General features: G+C 43.0%; 1 protein-coding gene across 3 annotated transcripts in view; it reads right to left on the reverse strand.

The window, feature by feature from the left end:
- TUT4 (terminal uridylyl transferase 4) overlaps positions 1–21,879 on the reverse strand; it is a 50,432-nt gene that overhangs the window by 13,098 nt on the left and 15,455 nt on the right. For all 3 annotated transcript variants that reach the window (XM_068140604.1, XM_068140601.1, XM_068140602.1), the window contains 17 exons: positions 21,461–21,577; positions 19,441–19,618; positions 15,345–15,433; positions 14,587–14,638; positions 13,685–13,754; positions 12,462–12,588; positions 11,374–11,493; positions 10,796–11,017; positions 10,498–10,672; positions 7,478–8,220; positions 6,834–6,984; positions 6,226–6,312; positions 5,451–5,554; positions 4,417–4,474; positions 4,220–4,323; positions 3,328–3,417; positions 939–1,052 (listed from right to left, as the gene is read on the reverse strand). In XM_068140604.1, coding sequence (XP_067996705.1) covers positions 939–1,052; positions 3,328–3,417; positions 4,220–4,323; positions 4,417–4,474; positions 5,451–5,554; positions 6,226–6,312; positions 6,834–6,984; positions 7,478–8,220; positions 10,498–10,672; positions 10,796–11,017; positions 11,374–11,493; positions 12,462–12,588; positions 13,685–13,754; positions 14,587–14,638; positions 15,345–15,433; positions 19,441–19,618; positions 21,461–21,577 — 2,601 coding nt within the window. The remainder of the gene's footprint in view (positions 1–938; positions 1,053–3,327; positions 3,418–4,219; positions 4,324–4,416; positions 4,475–5,450; positions 5,555–6,225; positions 6,313–6,833; positions 6,985–7,477; positions 8,221–10,497; positions 10,673–10,795; positions 11,018–11,373; positions 11,494–12,461; positions 12,589–13,684; positions 13,755–14,586; positions 14,639–15,344; positions 15,434–19,440; positions 19,619–21,460; positions 21,578–21,879) is intronic.

The following is a 21,879-nucleotide window of genomic DNA, read 5'->3' on the forward strand; positions in this document are numbered from 1 at the left end:
AATTCTGCATTACTGCTAAACCTCTCTCCAATTATTGGGTTATTAAATTTTGACTTGCTCTTTGCAACTAAACAAACATGACTGAATTACCTCATCAGGAATCCAGCATCCCTCTAGCCCACAAACTCTCTCAGGAGACTTTATATGACTCTTATTACATTTTGACTTCAGCTAAGCCAAGGGGAAATTCCACTGTTATTTAAATGCACTCTCAGGGTAGCAATCAAATAACAACCCCCAACCACCACTGAAGTATCAGCAAGAAAGTCTGAGTCTCAGCTGCAGTGCTTAAGCCAATTTTCCTCTTGCAGACAAAAAAGCAATAAAAGTCAGGAAGGAACAGCTTTAGAAGTGCTTGGAAGAGGGAGGTAGCTGACTAATTAGTCTCCCCACCCATGTGACAGAGGTACAGAATGTTATTTTCTTAGTAAAGTTTCCTGGCACATATGAGATAGTGTATTTATAGTGGTACCAAAGAATTACTTAGCTTTTTAATTTCCCCTTAATGAAATCATTAAAATAAACTTCTTATCTTACAGATAAGGTGTTGTGCAATAAATAAAGCTTCTGACAGTCACTGATGGCAGAGCTGGACTCGCATCTCAAGATCATCTGGCACAGCATCTTGATTACAATTCCCTTCTCACTATGCCACCTGCCAATTTTTTCCTATCCTATTCTGCATATAAATACCATCCTAAGACCAAAAAACCCCAAAGTAAATTAACAGCAGAACTTAGGTTTAATAGATTTCCCATTTTGCTTTAATTATCTTGGCAAGTTTTTACCCACTAAAACCAAGCAGGAGTCGGGAAGCTGCTAATGCAAAAGGGCCTCACACTTCATTCATCCCCCCGATCCTAAAGGCCCAGACTTCTTGTATCTGGCTTGAAGAAACAGTGCATCTATTTTCACAGCTGCTTTTTCTGAAAGCCTACCTCCTGCAGGACTGGAATAACTGGTGGATTCCTCTGTTGTAGGAAGTACAAAACCATAAGTATATAGGCGTACGAAGACAGGCTGCCACGGGATGCATCACCGATATCACAGCGCTGGAAAACACATGGGAAACAGAACCCTGAGCTTAGGTTTCAGTAGTCAAGACTAACAGCTACGGCAGAGAGCAAGCAGAATCCCCAACAGGAACAGAAAACACTTTCATTTCAGAACTAAGAATTGGTTTATGAGGCCTGAAAAGTCAATGTCCTTAGAGACAGGTGCCATCTGGCAAACCCACAGCGTAACTCGACTTACAGGAAAACAGAAAAGCTTCTCACAGTCAAAATGTTACTTTTTTAGTTTGTAATGTGCCAAATTGAAGACCAAAAAACAGAAAGAAGTCCCAAAACAAAAATCCCAGCAAACCTGACATCCAACGGTGTCAAAGTTAATGTTCCTAAACTCCTGTCACTTGAGCTGTTTCTGTGATTCCTCACTGCTCTGGTTCCCTACCACACTGTGAATAATTAATGGGCAAGTACTGCCACGGTGCACTGGCACCTTAGGCAGTCTGCTAGCAAATGCACACAGGGGCCCAGCCTGCACAGCACAGCATACTGCAAATCTCAGTGAATTACCTTACTGTGCTTGAAAATCTTATTCCAGTATAACCTTTCCACCGCACCTGCTTCTAAGCTACCCTTCATGTCATAACAAACAACACATTTTTAACCTCTTAAGTCTGGAAAAAAAACAGGGATCCACAAATTCCCATTAGCAGCAGAGGTGACAGCTGTTCCTGGGTTTTCTGCCAATGTACACAGAGGAGGAGGCATTTAGCTCAAGCACAGAGCATTTGTGTAGCTATGAAGTCACCTGCATCCACACAGAGGCAGAAGCCTATGTCACACAACTTGGAGCCTTGCTCTTTGCAGTAAGATTTCTAGAAAGTACACATTCACCTTGAGTCCTGTGTCCAGTTCTGGGCCCCTCAGTTTAAGAAGGACATCAAAACACTTGAACGTGTCCAGAGAAGGGCAACAAGGCTGGGGAGAGGCCTTGAGCACAGCCCTGTGAGGAGAGGCTGAGGGAGCTGGGATTGTTTAGCCTGGAGAAGAGGAGGCTCAGGGGTGACCTCATTGCCCTCTACAACTACCTGAGGGGTGGTTGTGGCCGGGAAGGGGGTGGTCTCTTCTCCCAGGCAACCAGCACCAGAACAAGGGGACAAGTCTCAAGCTGTGCCAGGGGAGGTTTAGACTCGAGGTGAGGAGGAAGTTCTTCACCGAGCGAGTCATTCGTCATTGGAACGGGTTGCCCGGGGAGGTGGTTGAGTCACCATCCCTGGAGGCGTTCAAGAGGAGATTGGATGTGGCACTTGGTGCCATGGTCTAGTCATGGGGTCTGTGTTGATAGGTTGGACTTGATGATCCTCGAGGTCCTTTCCAACCTAAGTTATACTGTGATACATTTGTAGGCTGTATACAACCCTACCAAAAGAGAGCATTGCCTATCCTATTATAAATTACATTACACTAATATACTGTTGTACACAGCACTGCCAAAATAGAAGAGCAAAAGAGCAAGATTCCTTATTATGGACACGAGGCATTTTTCATCTGGGCACAGAAGAGACATCACCACACCGAAACAAAAGTCTTGGTGGTAGTATAATGTCCATACCATTCTGGAACACAGGTACTTCATTCAACCTGATGCATTGTATTGCACTCTCTATAACCCACTTTCTATTTGCCCTGTCTTACTAAGCTGTTTGGGGGAGGGTATTTGGCAGTGCAGCTTGAATAAAAAGAAAGCTCATGTTTGAGTGAGCAAGGGCTGTACAGTGGAACACTTCATTAGAGAATCATAAGGAAGAAAAAGATGCAGGAGATTTGGAATTTGTTGTTTTCAAACTCTTAATGATAAGTGCATGTCCTGGGCATATCAAGCCCAGGCACTTAGCCACTCATTCATCAGCCCATACCTGCTCCTAACTCAGAGAAAGCAGAACAAGGCAACTAAGCCAGAAGAAAGCTGCAGTAATCTCTGGGGTGGTCCCAGATATGGCAACTTGGGAAGCCCATGCACAACCACATGGTCCTCTCTTTTTACAGTTACCTATTTTCCCAGGTTTTTTTTGTTGTTTTTTTACATAAAAGAAACAAACAAAAACCACAAAAGTTTTCCTACCATCAGCTTCCTCTTGGGCAAAAATCATTCAACCAGGACTAAAGAACTTGATTCTGGCGCACACGATCAGGTGCAGCACAGTCAGCTTAAGACAGCACATTTCCTGTTAAGAGCATTCTACTGTCTCCTTCCCAGCTGCTGTTAAAAGTAAACCCAGTGGCTGTACAAACAAGAACAAAAACCTTCTTTTCACATTACCTTTGCAAAAACTTTCATTGTGTAGCCCAGATACTGCACTCTAGGGTCAATAGCTGCATATGTAGCCAGCATTCTTGTGTTATGCTGTGCCTGTGAAAAGGGAAAATAAAAACACATTAAAAATATCTAAACTAAAAAAAAAAACAAACATATGTCTCCAGGTAATTTAAAGATAATTACAGTACAGCCTGCAGGAGATGCATAATATAATAGGAGGACAAAAAAAAGCCCACCAAAAATCACAGCACTATTCCATCGGTATCTGAAGGGGGTCTACAAGAAAGATGATGAGGGACTTTTTAGGGTACCAGGTAGTGATAGGACTGGGGGGAATGGATCCAAGGTAGAAGAGGGGAGATTTAAATTAGACATTAGGAAGAAGTTCTTCACCACAAAGATGGTGAGACACTGGAACAGGTTGCCCAAGGAGGTGATGGAAACCCCATGCCTTTAAGTTTTTAAGGCCAGGCTGGATGGGGCTCTGGACAGCTTGGTCTAGTGTGAGGTGTCCCTGCCCATGGCAGGGGGGTTGGAACTAGGTGACTCTTGAAGTCCCTTCCAACTCTGACAACTCTGTGAAATTCCACACTCTGTATCGTCTTTGCAGGTGAATATGAGGCCATTACGCTAGACATGGTAAAATTCCACTGTGCTAGATGTAAGCTGGGATGAGCTGCACTGTTGATACTGGCAGAAAGGCCCCAGCGAATGCAGTACTACCAGCCCTGCAGGAGCATGCACAGAAATGCTTCGTGTTGCCATGCTGCTGCTCTCCCATCAGACTACAGTCACTTGGGTTGGTCTGAGGGCATGGGCCACTGAATTTAAATAAAGTTACACTGTATTAAAAAGCTTTCTTTGAACATAACCCCAAACCCAAGCAGATGCTTACCAGTGTGTTGTATAAACTGATGTCCCCCTCCAAGCCACTCCGTCTGTGCTCAAATTTCACGATAGGCACTTTGGCTGTGGTTATAGGCAAGATGTTTCTCAAACCTGGGGAAGTTACACTTTAGTACATAAAACATTTCCATTAACTACCTAGACAGTAAATGCAAATACAAACCAAGTAATACTTTAAACACCTACCTGGATGCTTCTTAAGAACTTTTGCCAAGCCTTCTATTATTTCTTTACAGTTTAATTTCTAGGAAGAACAAATATCACAGCTTCAGATGTTCAGATATGGATTCTGTCCCAACAAGCACATTTACTATAAAACATGTATTTGCTATGAAACTTGTATTTACTATCAAGCATGTATTTCACAGAGGAAAAGTTTAGGCACAAGAAGTAGTAAGCAGTAAGGCAGCAGATGACTCATACTCTATATGAACATCTACAGTGCACAAAGCGTGTGTCCACAGGGCACTAAAACAGGCTTATCTTGCTTCAGCTCCACAGACTGCAACAAGCCAATGTGGTACTAGCAGAATAGAATAGAACAGAACAGAATAGACTAGAGAATAGAATAGAGAATAGAGAATAGAATAGAATAGACTATAGAATATAGAATAGACTATAGAATATAGAATAGAACAGAATATAGAATAGAATAGACCAGACGAGACCAGACCAGAAGAGACCTTCGAGATTATCGTGTCCAAACTATCATCCAACACCACCTAATCAACTAAACCTTGGCACCGAGCACCCTATCAAGTCTCTTCCTAAACACCTCCAGTAATGGCAACTCCACCACCTCCCTTGGTAGCCCATTCCAATGGGCAATCACTCTCTCTATGAAAAATTTCTTCATAACATCCAGCCTAAACCACCCCTGGCACAGCTTGAGACTGTGTCCCCTTGTTCTGGTGCTGGTTGCCTGGGAGAAGAGACCAGCCCCCGCCTGTCTACAACCTCCCTTCAGGTAGTTGTAAGACAGTAATAAGGTCTCTCCTGAGCCTCCTCTTCTCCAGGCTAAGCAACCCCAGGTCCCTCAGCCTCTCCTCATAGGGCTTGTGCTCCAAACCCCTCCCCAGCTTTGGTGCCCTTCTCTGGACACATTCCAGCAAGTCAACATCTTTCCTAAACTGAGTGGCCCAGAAATCTTAACTGAACTAAAAGCCTTTAAGACTTCTTGAATTTAAACCAGTAAATGCTACCAGTTTCAAAACTCTTACCTCTGCATTTTCGTGGCCTTCCAAAGTCATGCAGATATCTAGATCGCTGTCCCGAAATCCAAACCCATTCTTTGAAGAACCAAATAAGCAAAGTCTGGCTTTGTCTGACAGAAAGAAGAGGCCAAAACAGGTAAGTTCTCTTGCAATTGAATGGTTGTTTCCTATCGGATAGTGCCTAAGCAGGGTGTGTAGATGCCCATCAGAAGCATGTTTGAAGAGAGCACATCCACAGCTGGTGACCTGGGATTAGCACTGTTTTACAACACCTACAAAAAGAATTGCTTTCCAACTCTGCCTGGACTCCCCTCACTGTAGTAGGATACTAAAAGAACATAACCAGCTCAGTAAGATTTCTGAGGTACTTAAACATTGGTGATGTGGCAAAAAGAGCACTTGGCCCACAAGCCAGGTAACAGTAAAGCCAGCTGGCCAGGGCTCTTTTTGTCCTGACTGCAATAGTCTGGCATCTGCATGATTCTTTTGCAGCTCTTCCTCCATTCCAGGGACATTTCCATGGAACAGCACTGAGGAATGTTCCTGTTAGAAGGCTACAAGATAGCTTTACATACAGAGGGGAAAGAGGTGCCATTGCTTTAAGCAAGGAAAATGAGCAATTATGAGACAATTATGTCCCTGCTTACTGCAGAGGGGCTGGACTAAATGACCTTTAAAGGTCTCTTCCAACCCAATGCATTCCATGATTCTGTGATCTTCATACTGTGGCCAGCAGGAATGAAGGTGGCATCACCAAGAGGCACAACCCACTGGTACCTACCATTATACTCCTTGCGAATGAATCTTTCCAGACTTGCCAGAATTTGCTCTCTGTTTTGTTGCTCAGATAAAGGAGGGGATAATTCATCTGAAAACAAGTTAAAACACAGTCAGATGGGATTCAGCTACCTCAAAAATCTTTTCCAGTTAAGCCCAAGTATTGTATACCTTTTTGTTACATTGACTTTCTTTTAATGCAGTTTTTCTTCTTTCTGACATTATCAGAGTCACCAGGATTTAATTGCAGGTGTCTGGTTCCTCTGTACCTAACTCCAGCACAGGAGTGGCTTGGCAGGCAGCTGTCATCCAGCCATGGTTAACTCACCATGGCACCAAAATCAGAGCCTAATTTCTGGAAACAGGAGTAATTTCTACAAACCCAGGGAGCAATCCTGTGTAATATTAGCTTCTTAAATGGCTGTAAGAATTTGATATCACAACCATGGACTACATGAGAATTAAAACTGGTAGCCTTGGGTACCTGGCAAAGAGTTCACTGAATTTCCCAGACTGGGCAATGCAACCCTGGAGTTGTTTTTTTGTGTGTGTTTGTTTTTCCTCCCCCCAGAGCAGAGTTTACAGTGGAGTACCAACACTTTCCCAGCTTACCAAAACACCTTTTGCAGACTATATCAAGGATCTCCCGGAATCTGTCCGTCATTGGTGGTAGTGGTTTTAGATCGATTTTCTTGAAATCCTCTGGGCAGTCATTTCTGGAATGTCCATCCCTCTTGCAGATGCTGCATACTATAGTTGGTGGCTTGAGGGGCAGAGGGGAGTGCACAAATGTCATTTTACTTTTAAGGTCGTTCAACAGACCTAACATTTCCATCTAAGTCACGCAACCAAGAACATGTAATCCGTGAAAAACCACAGGGTCTCAGCAAAGAACAGAAAACCACTTTTCAACAGGCTGTGTTCTGTTCTCCCACCAACTGGAAATTCTACAAGAAAGCAAGAGGAAGGGGAAAAAAAACCCACCCAAACCAATGGAAAAGTAAAACTCAGGTTGTGGAGGACTTTTCTTAGGAAGTCAGAAAACTTTGAATAAGATGAGGACAACAGAGTCTGAATGCAGAGAGGCCCAGCTTTTTGCAGTCCTGAAATGCAGCTACTCTGAAAAGACTACAGAGTACCACCCCTATGAGAAACTGAAACAGTCACTTGGAGAACCCCACCATCTCTCCACTCTTAGCTGTAGTGATTTACAAATAACAGCCCACTGACACACAACTATCACTTGCACAGCTTACCTTTCCTGAAGTCAAAATAAACTTATCAAACACATAATGCATTTCTTCTGTAGAGAGTCTGCCTTCGTCTTTGAGCTCATGAGCTTCCAACAGTGCTTTGCAGTGGGGCGAGGTAGCTGGTGTGCCAGTGCACTGACTCTTCTGAGAGGACTCTGTTCCCAAACCCTGGCTGCTCTCAGCATCAGGAAGTTCATTGCTGGAACGTGTGTCGTAGGGCCGATGTTCGCTGCAGTTACAGCAGGGGCTTAGCTCGCTTTCACTCACACAAACTGAAATTTCTCCATCATCCCTCTCTGTAAGTGATTCCTGCTTCAGTTCACAGCATTCCTTAGGAAGGAGAGATAAAGCTTCATCTTTGTCTTCATCGTAGCTAAAGTCCAGTGTTGACAGCAGCACAGAGTCTGTGTCCTTGGGAGTACATCTTTTGGCTGCAGCTTCTACCACCTCATTACATTCAAGTTCATTCTCTGGTGTCTTACATCCACTTCCTATATTGGGTTTATCCACAACTTTCTCCCCTTGTGGAAGGCAGCAGTTGGCTACAGGCTCTTCAGACCTCATGGATTTCTTATTGTTCATTTTCCCTTTTTCCTTTTTCTTTGTATCTGGCTTGGATTTAATCCCATCTTTACTTTGTGGACAGGCAAAATATTTATACGCCGTCCTAAAGCGCTCCAGGATGTACTCAAACACCATCTGGCTGTTGAGACTCCGTGCAACGTTCCTCTTTAGTGCAAAAGGGTCTAGGAAGAGAAACAACAACGTCATCAGAAATCTTTCATTTCTACATTTCACCCAAGCAACTGAAATGCCTAACTTATGATACTGCAGTTACAGAGAGATTCTTTAATACAACCCAGGATTAGATTTGGATACCCTTAGAGAACACAGGGCCCACGAGGTCTTTTGGACTCCTTCCACAGCAAACACAGCACACATGTGGCTAGGAATGACTGGAAACCATAAAACCATTCTACACAGTGTTGTTTAAAAAGCAACCCACAGCTACACTGACCATTGTTGCAGGTTCTTTTGCTCTTGAGATATTCCTGTTAGGGGCATCCTATTAGGAGAGACCTACTAGAGGCCTTCCAGTACCTGAAGGGGGCCTACAGGAAGGATGAAGAGACACTGTTTATAAAGGCCTCTAGTGACAGGATGAGAGGCAATGGCTTCAAACTAGAAAAGAGCAGATTTAGATTGAATGTCAGGAACAGGTTCTTCACTATGAGGGTAGTGGAACACTGGAACAGGTTGCCCAGGGAGGTGATTGGGGCCCCATCCCTGAAGATATTCAAAGTGGAGCTCAACAGGGCTCTGGGGCAACCTGAACTAGTTGAGGATGTCCCTCCTTGCTGTAGAGGGAATTGGACTAGATGACCTTTGGAGGTCTCTTCCAACCCAGACCATTCTATAAGTCTATGATTCTATGATTTTTCTAAACCTGAAAACAACATAAACATACAAAGGCCAAAGAAAGGCGGGCCTGCCTGAAGTTTTTTCCCCCCTCACTGAGGAAGGATTTGCATTACTCTTAAGAAATTAACTTCTCTAAGAGCAACAGTAATGCTGTAAGGATTATAAGAACCAGTCTCACCAGGTTTCACTCTTAGTCCTTTCTAGTCTTTCTAGCTCAAACATGTTTTTCAAGTACAAAGAGCACTTGCATAGTTGCTACAAGTTTGCCTGGGAAGATAGCATCAAACTGAGATTCTGTTACTTCATCATTACAAAGTCAACATACAAAAAACCCAAACCAACAAAAAACCAAAACAAAGCCACAACAACCAAACCCAAAACCACAGAGAAATAATATAACCAGACCAGCAATAAGAGCTATCAGAAGGAGCAAGCAGTCTGCTTTCTGAAATGGCTTCCTGGTTCCTCCTCAACAATTTGCTCTTTCATCTCACAGTTTTAGGCTGAATAAACACTGCTATAAATTAAGTGATTGAAGGAAAGAATTGGAAAATTAAAGACACAGGAATGATCTGGGGAGCTACTTCTCAACACATGCCTCAGCAATTAATTGCCTGCTTTTCTCCTTTTTACTCTTTCTCCTTGCTCATCCTTCAGTACACCTTTAGTAACTCATTCTTTGTCTTTACGGTTCTCTTTGACCTATTTCTCCTCCTCTCCATCATTTCATGAAAGTCACAGCAAAGGTGCTTCATCAACATCTCCAGAAAGACTCCAAACCCCATGATTTATACTTTTATAAAAGTATCACCTGAGATGTTTTCTTAACCTTCCTGGAATACCCCAGCTCTCTATTCTTAAGGCAACTCAGAAAGCGATGCACTGCTCTGTGACTTTCCCTCTCAAGTACTGTTTACATGCTTTTCTGTTGAGGAACAGAAAACAAAGATATCTTCCAGTTATAAAGAAGTAACAGTCATTTTCTTTCTCTCTCTCTCTCTCCCTTTCTTTCCCCACCATGCATAACTCAGGGTACGTATTACCAGCAAATTCACAGGGTCTCACTCCCTTAGCAGAATATCCAGGCCCTGAAGCACAGCCATTCAATTTCCCAGTATGGAAATGGTTCCCACAGGGAAGGAACAAAGGGAAAGTGCTGGGGCACACGGTATTGCTTGTGTCACTGCGATGGGTTTGGTCCAGTTCACTCTGATCAGAGCTAACCTCTCTTCTCAGCCTGCATTAGAGTCAGAGGAAGCAAACTGCTAGCCGTTGTGCTTTTGGAAATGCAGCTAGGGGTGCTGAAGATACCAATATTAGACTCATTGAATAGGAATAAATAACAGCTTATGGAAATAGTGGAACCAGCAATTCACCCCCAGCATTTCAAAGACCAGAACTGCAAGCAGTTGTAGTGAACAGAAAATTTGTCTTTAAGCAGATTAAATAGCTGACAAATTATATAAAGCAAAATAAAATACACATTTTCTTTCTTCTCCAATTAGTGATGTAATTTATTGTCCAGGCTTCTTGTGGCAGAGCTGTAAGCATCAGGTAAATAAAGATAATGCTGCAGGAAGCTGGGAAGGGTACTGCCCTACCTTCGATGGCTATTCGCCTCTTGGGCCAGTTCTTGTTCTCCCTGGTGAGGAGCTCCTGGACCCGGATGCTGATGACATACTCCTCCAAAGCAAACTCCAGTGTGTAAAACTTCAAGAGCTCCAGCCACAGCTGCCCCAGGGAAACTTGGTGGGGGGTTCTGAATGCTAAGGCAGACTGAAACAAGAACGCTCAATTGCAGTATGAAATGAAAATCCCTTGATTTGCCCTGGTTCCACCCAACATTAACATCTAAAGATAAATCAGGGGTAAGAGACAAGAAATAAAGCCATGACTTACATTGCCTTGCTTCTCCTTCACATTACTCTGGCTGTCCACTTCTGAGTTTGTTACCTTCTTGCCACCACCTTTTTGCTGTTCAACTTTAGTTTTGCTTTCTGCTCCAACGGAGTTTTTTGCTGCACCGTTTGTTGGTGGCTTGTACTCCCACCGTACAAACTCTTCTCCTTCTATACCTTTCAGCTGGTGGTCATCTGGCCTCTTTGAATCAAAGCCTTCAATCTAACAACAATTAAAGTCTCTGAAATCATGCTGCATACAACACAAACAACCCAAAGCTTTCACCAAAGGTAACACTGACAACTGTGGTATTTAGCCCCCGCAAGCATAACCGACGTCAGAGAAATCGCTGCAGAGAATTAAAGAAGGAAACGTTTGTCCTTGCCTCCAAAATTCAGGAGGACACAACAGCCCTGGCTACAGCAGCTGCCTTTTCTTAAAGGTCATCAGAATCATCAGGCAGCAAAGCCACATGAGGATTAGGTACCAAAGTTTCCTATGGACAAATTCCTTACACAGAGCACAGAAATAAAGCCAAGAGCTGTGGAACAAGGTGACTCTGTTAGCAGCTCACTTACCCAGCTGCCCAAATAGGATGGCAAAATCCGGGGCTTTCTTTGTTGAAGGAAAAATATCACCATTAAGGCAAAGGAGTATGAGGGAATTCCACCTTCAGCCTGACAGTCAATGTGGCAGAGCTGCAAGAGCATAAAGAATTGGTTTTCTTGTGTAACAGCATTTTCATTTCAAACCTAATATAAAAGGGCAAGTATTAAAGAAATGTGAGGCACATACTAGAGTGAAACAGGAACCTTTGTCTCAGCAACTGCAGTCACTATGCCATGGACAGACAAAATGCCAACTGCAGTCACTCACAGAGTGCCTGGGGTTTGATTATTTCTAGTTCTCTTCAGTTTCATCAGATTTCTGTGGCTGTGGGACACATTTGTTATCTTATGCAGAAGTCCAGCCAGCTGTCAGGTATTTGTTACTGTGCAACATCTTATGCATGGAGATGGGGGTTCTATGCATCTGGCTGTAATCTCACACTGACCTCTGCTATGGGAACTCAAGAGGGATTTGAGAAACCTATCAGACTTTGAGCAGTTCTTTGTAGTTTCTACTGATGCTACTTACATGCTGTAAAACAGGAATTTCAGTACAAACATCTTCCTAAATCAAGCAACAACAATACCAACTCATTTTTCATTAAAGCCTAAATGTTCTACGTCAAGTCTGGCCTGGCAGCAGCTTTGGGGCTCAATTACAAGACAGCTGAATGCTGGCTGTGACCATTACAACTTGGTTCCTGTGCTGGTTGCTGACATCTGTAAGAAGTACTGCATGGTATGACGACAGGGCCCTTTTTGAGCAAGTTAACTTTCTTCTGCTGTTGAGGTCACACTGAAAGTTTGCAAGGCCAGACTGCTCTGCTGAGCTGGATTTAAGGCTTAATTAAGTAGTTTCAAGGAATTAGTGTAAAAGCTTGCTAACAGAATAGAGGAAGATTCCCACCAAAATCTTCAGTCTCATTCTAGCCTGTTAAGGTGAGAGGTGACTAGTGGCACCAAATCTTTTCTACCAAGATGTTACACATTATATTGTATGCAGCACTTCCAAAGAGGGAATATGGATACTTAATTTTCTTCCCTAGTTAGAAACTTACTCTAGCCCAGTAGCGGAAAGCCAAAACCAAAGGAATAAGGACAGGCTCCAGTTTCCCAAGGGCAGCCAGCAAGTCAGTTGTAAGGCAAGCCACATCATTCCTAGCACTCACTTTACATGTCAAACCACTGCAATTACAAATGGAAAACAGAGAAAACAGGGTTATTGCCTTGTGTATACAGATGATGCTTGGGGAACAGGGCAAGGGGAGGCATCACATCCACCATAATAAAAACATCCATCGGTGCCTCCCGAGCCAAGAACCCAAACTTTATAAAGAAAAGTTACAGAATATGCTCACCAGTTGGGTCTAGAACTTACACAGATTCCTTACAGTTAAAAATACAAAAACAGCATTAAGAATTTGCTCTTTCTGCCACTACTTAATTGTGCAATATTGCACAACTCAAACTCCATGTACACGTACAGGCGACAGAACACTGGAACAGGCTGCCCAGGGGGGTTGTGGAGTCTCCTCTCTGGACATACTCAAGACCTGCCTGGATGTGTTCCTGTGTGATCTGCTCTAGGTGATCCTGCTCGGGCAGGGGGGTTGGACTGGATGATCTTTTGAGGTCCCTTCCAGCCCTTAGCATTCTGTGATTCTCCACATACTAAATAAATAATCAGCCAATCAATCAATCAATCAAAACTCCAGGCCTACTGCACACAAAAAGTGGTGAGCCCTCAAAATGGCTTCTGTAAAAACTCATAGCTTGCTTCTCAGAATCATTCTTTTCACTCTCTTTTGCATGCTCTACAAAGAGAGGGAAAGATCAACCAAGCCTTGTTGCATTTACCTCCCTGAAGTGTCAGTCACTTAGAGCTAGCCAGTCAGAGCAGCAGGGCCAGCACACACCAATCCCATCTCCTGTTGGAGCTGACTGAGCTGCTCAGCTGACGTGTCCTTTCTGGCAATGTGGAGCTCATAAAATGTTTTTACAAGTCTTGGATTGAACTGCTGGCAGAAATTTTAACTGTCAACTGAAAACCGTTCCACTCTTCCCCAAGTTAACTCTATGTAGAACTGATATTTTCAGACTCCTACAGCTAATGAGCTCTGGGAAGCAAAAAAACAAAGCTAAGCTTGCTTTCTAAGATTGTGTTTTTGTGTATGAGAAATTCTCCTTGTCCATGACTGTGAGATAAATGTCACAGGGACACTTCTTGTCAGGAATGCAGGGCAGCACCTCTATGAAGGAGCACAGCAGAACCGAGGTGTACCTTTTCACATCTTTGCAAAAGACAACAGGAACTTTGGCATGGAAATCTGACTCCACATCTGAGTAGAGAGCTGAGTAAGGAGAGAAAAAAAAAACAGACAGACAGCATCATGTATGAGAACCTTTTATAGACTTCCCAAATGAGTCTTTAAATCTATGACACTGATAGCACACTTTTACAGAACAACTCCAATTAAGTGCAGCACAGCTAAACATTAGCTGACCATAGCTGACCACAGTGAAGCACAGCTGACCACAGCTAAGCACAGCTGACCATAGCTAACCCACAGCTGAGCAGAAAGCAGTATTTTCTGGTCATTGTTGATGGTCACCAGCAGTATCAGATACAGCCATCAGGGAAAAGTGAAAAAATAAAGGAAAACTCTTCAAACTGGGCTGGCTTATCTTCTCAAACCATTTTTGTTTTCACAACATTTGAAAGACACGAGGCTGAACCTCTGACAAACTATCAGTACAGTCTGAGAACCACTTCAGGAGCTGAGCCACCAGTGCTTCCTGAAGGATCAAAAAATGCAGTGCTACTTGTGTGACTTGGTTGAAGACCTGTCAAGGTTAAATGACTTGCTAACAGAGTAAGACTGCCATCCATTTCAGAAGTATTTTAACAGTTCTCACACTCAAGTGGAAAGTGGCTTCACGCTGAATGCTTTTTCACCTGGCCTCTAACATCACTACCACGAATTCCAACAATCTGAACTGGACTCCTGCTGCAGCTTCTCAGACCTCACTCACACAAGCGTGAGTATTCAGAAAATTCACATCAAAAAAGCTCAGCTACTTTGGTTGAAAAATAATCCATTTTTGTAAATGTCTAGAAAAATGAGGTCCAAACCCAAATGAACAGCAGTTGATTAATAAAAATGGGGTGCAGCTAGAACTCACCACTGTTCTTCAAGATTTCAAGCACCTGTATCAGAACATCTGGTTGACTCATCTGAAATGCCAAAAATCAGAACAGATGACATTATTCAGACCAGCCTGGTTTATTTCACACTTTAAAACCCCTTAAACTGCACAACTGTATATAGAAGTGGAATCAGGTGTCAGCATTCCTCAAGGAGTTAACTGTATGTGTTTGCACCAGGAAAACAATTTCAGTATCAACATACAACATTGCCTCTAAGGAGAATGTGCTGCCAATATCACACTAAAGGTGAACCAACCTCAGTGTTTAAGGAGAAGCTACAGGTCCCTGCAGCAGTACTGGACCACAGGAAACTGGGGTGTGAGAGCTACCTGCAAGTGACTAAAACCTGCATGGAGAATTGCTGAAGCCACCTTTAGAATGCGGTGGGGGAGGGACAAAGACCTACAAGATTTTACTGCCTGAATCACCAGTACATAGAAATACACTTATCTAGAGTCAACTATTGCTTCACTGCTTATTCCAACAATTCAACCCCCCAAAAAGGCTGCTGTAAGAACTGTCCAGCTCCCCAGGATTAAAGTTATCTAACAAGTGACGCAATCTTTATCCACTCAATTCACAGCACAACTGACACAGATCAAAGCGTGTATGCTTTGTACTACTTTAGCACTGTATGCCCTTAGAGAAGATGAAGGTCCTGCAGCAGAAATGTAAGGTTGATGTCCTTGGTTTAAAACCCAGCCTTATTTAATACAAATGGACACATACACACCTTGGGTGGGAATTTGATATCGATGTTAACATCACTGCTCTTAAAAGCGAATCTGGTTAAACAGGAGCCATACATCCTCAGTGAACAGTCTGCAGAGAAAGAAAGGGCATTACTCAGCACCATCATTCCTTAATGTCCTTGGTTTAGACAATGCACCTCCCAAGTGGTACTCCCAGATTAATTACTGAAGCCCTTCTTCACTCCTGTGTAGACTTAGTTATTTCTGTAATAAGGGATCGTTCCAATAGCATAATTACCAAGCATCCCAAATTTTTCAAGCTCTTTGGAAGTATTTTTGCAGTCCAGCTTTAGTTTTGTGTGTTCTCAATATAAAATTCAATATAAACCACTCATAATTGTCACCATCCCAGTGCAGGATGTTATTTAACAGCTTTTGTTGAGTCCAGCTGGATGCCCCTGCAGCAGGTAGCCAATTTCAGAATTCTTTGTTAACTCACACACTTCTGTGACAGAGTTTTTAACAGCTGCTAGAATTTGTTCATTTCATTAGCAAGTTCCTGTGCACAGCTCATTACAAAACATGCATACAAAACATAACTTAGGTGCAATTCAAGACACAAAGGACAGTATCCATTGAGTGGCTTTGTAGTTACCACTGCTCCTCACCTGCAAAGCTGTACTACAGATCTAAACTCACTAGAAAGTAACTACTCAGTACCAACCTCTTGAGAAATGCCATTGCACTCCATAAACAACCATTTATCCCACTTCATGATAGAACTTTTGTAGATGAAAGCTTTCCTGTAATACAGACTAGGGCACTGATGTATTTATGTCAGCTGAGAATTCAGGCTATTCTCAATCCCTTCCAAATCCAACACCCTGTTCAAGCGGGCCGCCCAGAACTGTGACCAGTTGACTCTCCAAGATGGAGAGACAACCTCTGACGATGTTCAGCCTCAGAGTGAAGAGGCTTGTCTTTGTATTGTTCTTTAGTACTTTCATTTTTGTTCTGACCAAACTGTCTCAAACAGAACAAAGTAATTCTTAAAAGAGAAAAAAGAAATCCTACACATACACAGCTTCAAGCAAACCATTCTCTGTCTTTCAATACTTAGAAACTAGCCCTCTCAAAACTAATTCCTGTGGGGTAAACACCAACAACAATCATCTGCCATAATTTCCAATGACTTTTCAAAGTAGAAGAACTTTTTCCTCAGGAGAAAATCACACCAGACCATTCTGTTTTCTACACTGTGCATCTATTAATTTTTCCCTAATTCAAAACCTAGAAAACAGTTACTCAACCCCAGCAGGCTTTGCAAAGGGGAATAACAAATTGTCTTTTACAACTACAGGCTCTCTCCACTACTACTACACCCCCACATTAGTTCCTCAATTCAAACAAGTCAGACAGCTCAGTACCACTGACATAGTAATTTTACGTCAAACTAGCAATTCCCTCTTGTCTTATGCTAATGCACCAGCAGTGGAAAACTCAGCAGCCTGTCAGAGATGAAGCTTGCACTAAAAAGCAATGCTACAGAGCAAACAGATTAGCAAATCTCCACCCTACAAGCTCCTGTTCCATTCAGCACCTCCTATTTAAGCACATATTTAATACAGCTCCCAGAAGCTATATATTTAATATATATCCCAGAAGGAAAGCTAACCATCCTGCAGCAAACAAACTGAATGTTACTATCTCTGGAGGTGCTCAAAAAGGGACTGGACGTGGCACTTGAAGCCATGGTTTAGTCATGAGGTGTTGGGTGATAGGTTGGACTTGATGATGGTTTGTTTTGAAGAATACTCCACAACCTCTCTGGGCAGCCTGTGCCAGTGCTCTGTCACCCTCACTGTAAAGAAGTTTCTCCTCATGTTGAGGTCTTTTGCAACCTTACTGATTCTATGATACTGTATTTGTATAGAGCAGAGGGAAAACAGAGGATTTTTCTAAAATAAAATCAACCCACCAGAGATGAAATCACAAGTTTGAAAAACTTGGGGGTTGTCAATGAGCTCAATACTTCCTTCTGTTCAGATTCACTGAAACCCAAATCATTGTTAACGTAACACCAGTGTTACTGCAGCTCCAAAAATCAGCTCTCCGACTCCAGCGAATTAACTACAGGAGATGATGGGAAATCAGTGCAAAAAAGGAAACATCCAAGATTATCTCATTGTTGTAATTATTGTTTAGTGTTATTACTAGTCTTGAGAAGGCTGAGAGGGGATCTGACCAGTGTCTGTCAATATCTGAGGGGTGGGTGTCTAGTGGAGGTGGCCAAGTTCTTTTTGGCGGTGTGCAGTCATATGACAAAGAACAACGGATACAAACTTGAACACAGAAGGTTTCACCTCAGCATGAGGAGAAACTTCTTTACAGTGAGGGTGTCAGAGCACTGGAACAGGCTGCCCAGAGAGGTTGTGGAATATCCTTCAAAACCTGCCTGGATGCATTCCTGTGTGGACTACCCTGGGAGATCCCGCTTTGGCAGAGGGGTTGGACTGGATGATCTCTGGAGGTCCCTTCCAACCTCTAATGTACTGTGATACTATTTGTATTATTTGATTTGCCAACAGTAGCATAAATTGGATGTGCACCTTTAACATGTCCTACTGCACTCTGAATGGGAAGAGGGGGAAGACAACCCTTCAACTTAGCCAGACAATGGTTACAAACTCTGCTAAAGCACTGAACTCTACTGACCCACTGAAGCAGAAAAATGGGACGGAGAATTTAACCTACTCAAGGCCTTCCATTTTAGTGAATCTGATTTTTAATCAGCTTAAAGCAGACAATGAAGAAAAAGGCAGATAAGGTATGGTATTAATAAGTAGTTAAGTCAATGTAGTAATTTTGATCATTTAAGACAATTTGAGGGACTTTGCTGCCCTCAAAGTACATCTCTCCTCATTTTAGGATACAGTAAACACAAAGAAATGCCTCCTAAACAATAAGCCTTCCGGGGTTTAATGGCTTATTTGAGCAGTTACTCATTACCACCTGCAGATTCCAGATCACAATCCTGGAGCCCCTATTACAAGAAGGATCTGGAGGTGCTGGAATGTGTCCAGAAAAGGGTCATGAGGACGATCAGAAGGCTGGAGCTCCTCTCCTATGAGAACAGACTGAGGGAGTTGGGGCTGTTCAGTCTGGAGAAGAGAAGGCTTCGAGGAGACCTTATTGTGGCCTGCCAGTATCTGAAGGGGCATACAGGAAAGCTGGGGAGGGACTTTTTAGGGTGTCAGGGAGTGACAGGACTGGGGGGAATGGAAAAAAACTAGAAATGGGTAGATTCAGATTGGATGTTAGGAAGAAATTCTTCACCATGAGGTGAGACACTGGAACAGTTTGCCCAGGGAGGGTGGTGGAAGCCTCATGCCTGGAGCTTTTTAAGGCCAGGCTGGATGTGGCTGTGAGCAACCTGCTGTGGTGTGAGGTGTGCCTGCCCATGGCAGGGAGGCTGGAACTAGATGATCCTTGAGGTCCCTTCCAGCCCTAACTATGATTCTAATCCTGTCCTATATGCTCACTGAGATCACTCCTAGCTGAAGTTTAATTTTGTTTCCTAAAACTATGCCATGAAAGATGTTATGAACAGTGGAAGGACAGGTAGGAAACACAGATAGATTTTGTGTTCCTTCTCACTTCCTGCCTGCTACATTTATATTAGTTTATTCAAGTGCACTTAAAGAAAACATAAATCTCTAACAGCCACAGATAGTGACTAGGGTAAGGTGGATACTAGGTAAAGTTTAGGTGGGAAAGGTCTGTAGGGTAAGACCCGGAGGGAGATCCTCACTGGCTGAGGCTTTAAACATGACCAGGAAGGATGTATTTTGTGCCCTGGTAATTTCCAGTCTTCATCAGAAACAATAATTTTGAAGAGGACCAATAGCTTCACTAAAGACAAAGAAGCAAAATTGAGCACAATCATATTTTCCTCTTTTTGTAGCTTTGGCAGCTCCTTTTCAATCAACTGCCAGTCTGTGTTAAAATGTCAACATACCTTAAGAATGCAGAATATAAAGATAACCACAAACACATTCATTCACTCCTAATTGTCAAAATGTGTGTAAAAGCAAAGGAAAAGGACAGATCCCAAAGCAAATGGAGAGCACTGAGTACCTGGTAAGGGCTGCTGGATGATCTTTTCCATCTCGTTCACAATCTCCTGGCGAATTCTGAAGTCCTCATCTGAGATGCCTTGCTCATTTGCTGCTTCAAGCAGTGTGAAGCTCAGAGCAGCCAGCTGGGCAGGAGAAGGGGGTGGCAGGGCACGCAGCTCATTTTCTTCTTGTTTTTCCTGGGTAATTGTTGGATGACAAAAGGAAAAAGTGGTATTTTCAGAGAAAAAAGTTATCTCCTACTATTGCATGCCATAAGAAGACAGGGCTTGCTTATTTTTTTTTCCTGTTCTCCTCTTCATATGGTGTCCTGAGCAAACACTTGCTAAGGCAGGAAATCTGCCTGGCCCTAGTGGCTCACAGAAATGCCAGGAGATGCTCAGTGTTTAAAAGAGAGGATGATGTTCCACAACTGGCAGCCGGGGAGGAGATCTGCTGCGTTGCATTCCTGAATCACATTTTCTGACAGTTCTGAAACAGAATTAATCCAAGGAATGGAAAGCTGTAATTGCTCCCACATAATAAAAGTAACTGAGCTGGGAAAGTTTGCCAGTGACAGGTATTTTTTTCAGACTGGAATTTTCTTGAGAGGAACACATCAGAGGCAGAAAAATTATTCATAGCTCCCAAGAAATGTTGGTAAGTTGAGCCCCACTGCAGCCTAAGCAGCTGCTGTCAGAAGGTGCTATTTTTAGTGCATCAAATTATACATCAATTCAATTCAACAGCAGGAAATATGTCAGATGTGTCAAGTCATTAAGTACAACAACCACTGGTTTCACAAACCTATCAGCTGAATGAAACACGTGACTGACAACAGAAAGAAATAATAACCAGGAAATAATAAAGCACTAGGAGAACACAGCCCAGGATGAAAGCGTTTGGCTAGTTCTAGGCAGCATCTCTCAACTCCTTTGCTCTTACTTGAATGAATTGAGCACAGATATGTGCATTTTAAAGGACTGGGGGTTTTATCAAGTCACCACTTGGTGGTATTTCTTGAGTGGGGATGCTGCTAAGCTCCTTTGATAGCCATGTATGTCACAGCTGGAGCTGCCAATGGGTGAATGTCAGGAGGAATACCGAGAGAGCTACGCACCTCTAATGGCTGTCCTGTGGCACACAGCATAAAGCTATCTGAGGACAAGTGGAGATGATGTCACCTTGGGAACCAAATCCTTCCCTATTTTACCTCTCTTTCTTTCACTCTAGACATAATACCTGATCCCTGCTGGGCTTGCTACCAACAATGTGATTTTTTGGAACACATGGAGGATTTAAATATGTTTCTCACCTAAGTTACCTTGCGCTCTGTTACTGTAAGTACGACGAGCTACTATTTGGAGACACTAATTGAGAAGCAATGAGCTCTCTGCCTGGTGTGGTGGGTTGGAATTCCCACCCCCAACATTAGCTTTGCTAGACCAGCTCAGTTGGAAGCAAATGAAAGCTGTATTTACAGGCAAAACTACACTCTACAATTGAATGCAATGAATATGTACAAAATATACAGGATTTACAATATTTCACAGGTATTTACAATTAACAAACAACACAAGAACCCCCCTGGTCAAGAGACCAGGGAAGCTGTCTCTCTGCCCCCCCCACCACTGCCTGTCTAAAAGGGAGAAAGGAGGAGAGAAAGTAACTGTTAAGATATAACCAAAACAATGCAGCCAAGGTCAAGCAGAAGCAGGTTAGTATCCTCTCCAGAGCAGGGAAGCAAGAAGAGACAAGAAGCCCCAGAATGGTTTTGGTACAACCAGTCCTATGGTAGACATCTCTCCAATGCAATTGTTTAGAATTACCTCTACTTTCCTTTTCACACCCAATAGTGATTTATTTATATTTTATTACATTTCTGCTCAGGATCTGTGGAAAAAAATTTAAAGGCAGAGCCAAAAACTACCACACCTGGGCAGATCATCAAGCCCTTCCTTCTCAAACAGCAAAAGAAGAGCAGGAATGTGTAGATCTTTCCCCCAGCACCAAACCAAACAGAAGTGCAGGTGTTCACTTACCATGATGTTTTTCTTATGCCGTTTCTCTTTAATATGCTTGTGAGCTCCCTGGATGTTCTCGATGTGAACCAAGCAGAGCTTGCACAGGTACTGACAGTTGTTGTATTCTGGGGAGGGCTGGGGACAAATGGCCAGAGATGAAACCAAAATGTTCTGCCAAGGGGGGGTCAGAAAAACTAACTTCTCTGAGTTAATAACCCAGGTGTAACAATTACAGATTGCTTTGCAAACATTAGGCAGCCTTCAGAAAACAGTGGCCCTGGATTGTTACCTGTATGGCACGTGGGGAAGTGAGGAAGAAAAGTGAGCTAGCTTGAGTGTGACACTTTTCAGCAAAGACTGAGAGCTTGGGCCTCTTCAGGCTGACCTAAAGGCCAGGAAGCCATTCCTTTGTCAGCTTAAGCTTTTAATAACTAGGG

This window comes from Melanerpes formicivorus, unplaced genomic scaffold (assembly GCF_026170545.1).
Source record: "Melanerpes formicivorus ecotype bairdi unplaced genomic scaffold, bMelFor1.0.p_v2 SCAF_7, whole genome shotgun sequence".
NCBI lineage: Eukaryota > Metazoa > Chordata > Aves > Piciformes > Picidae > Melanerpes > Melanerpes formicivorus.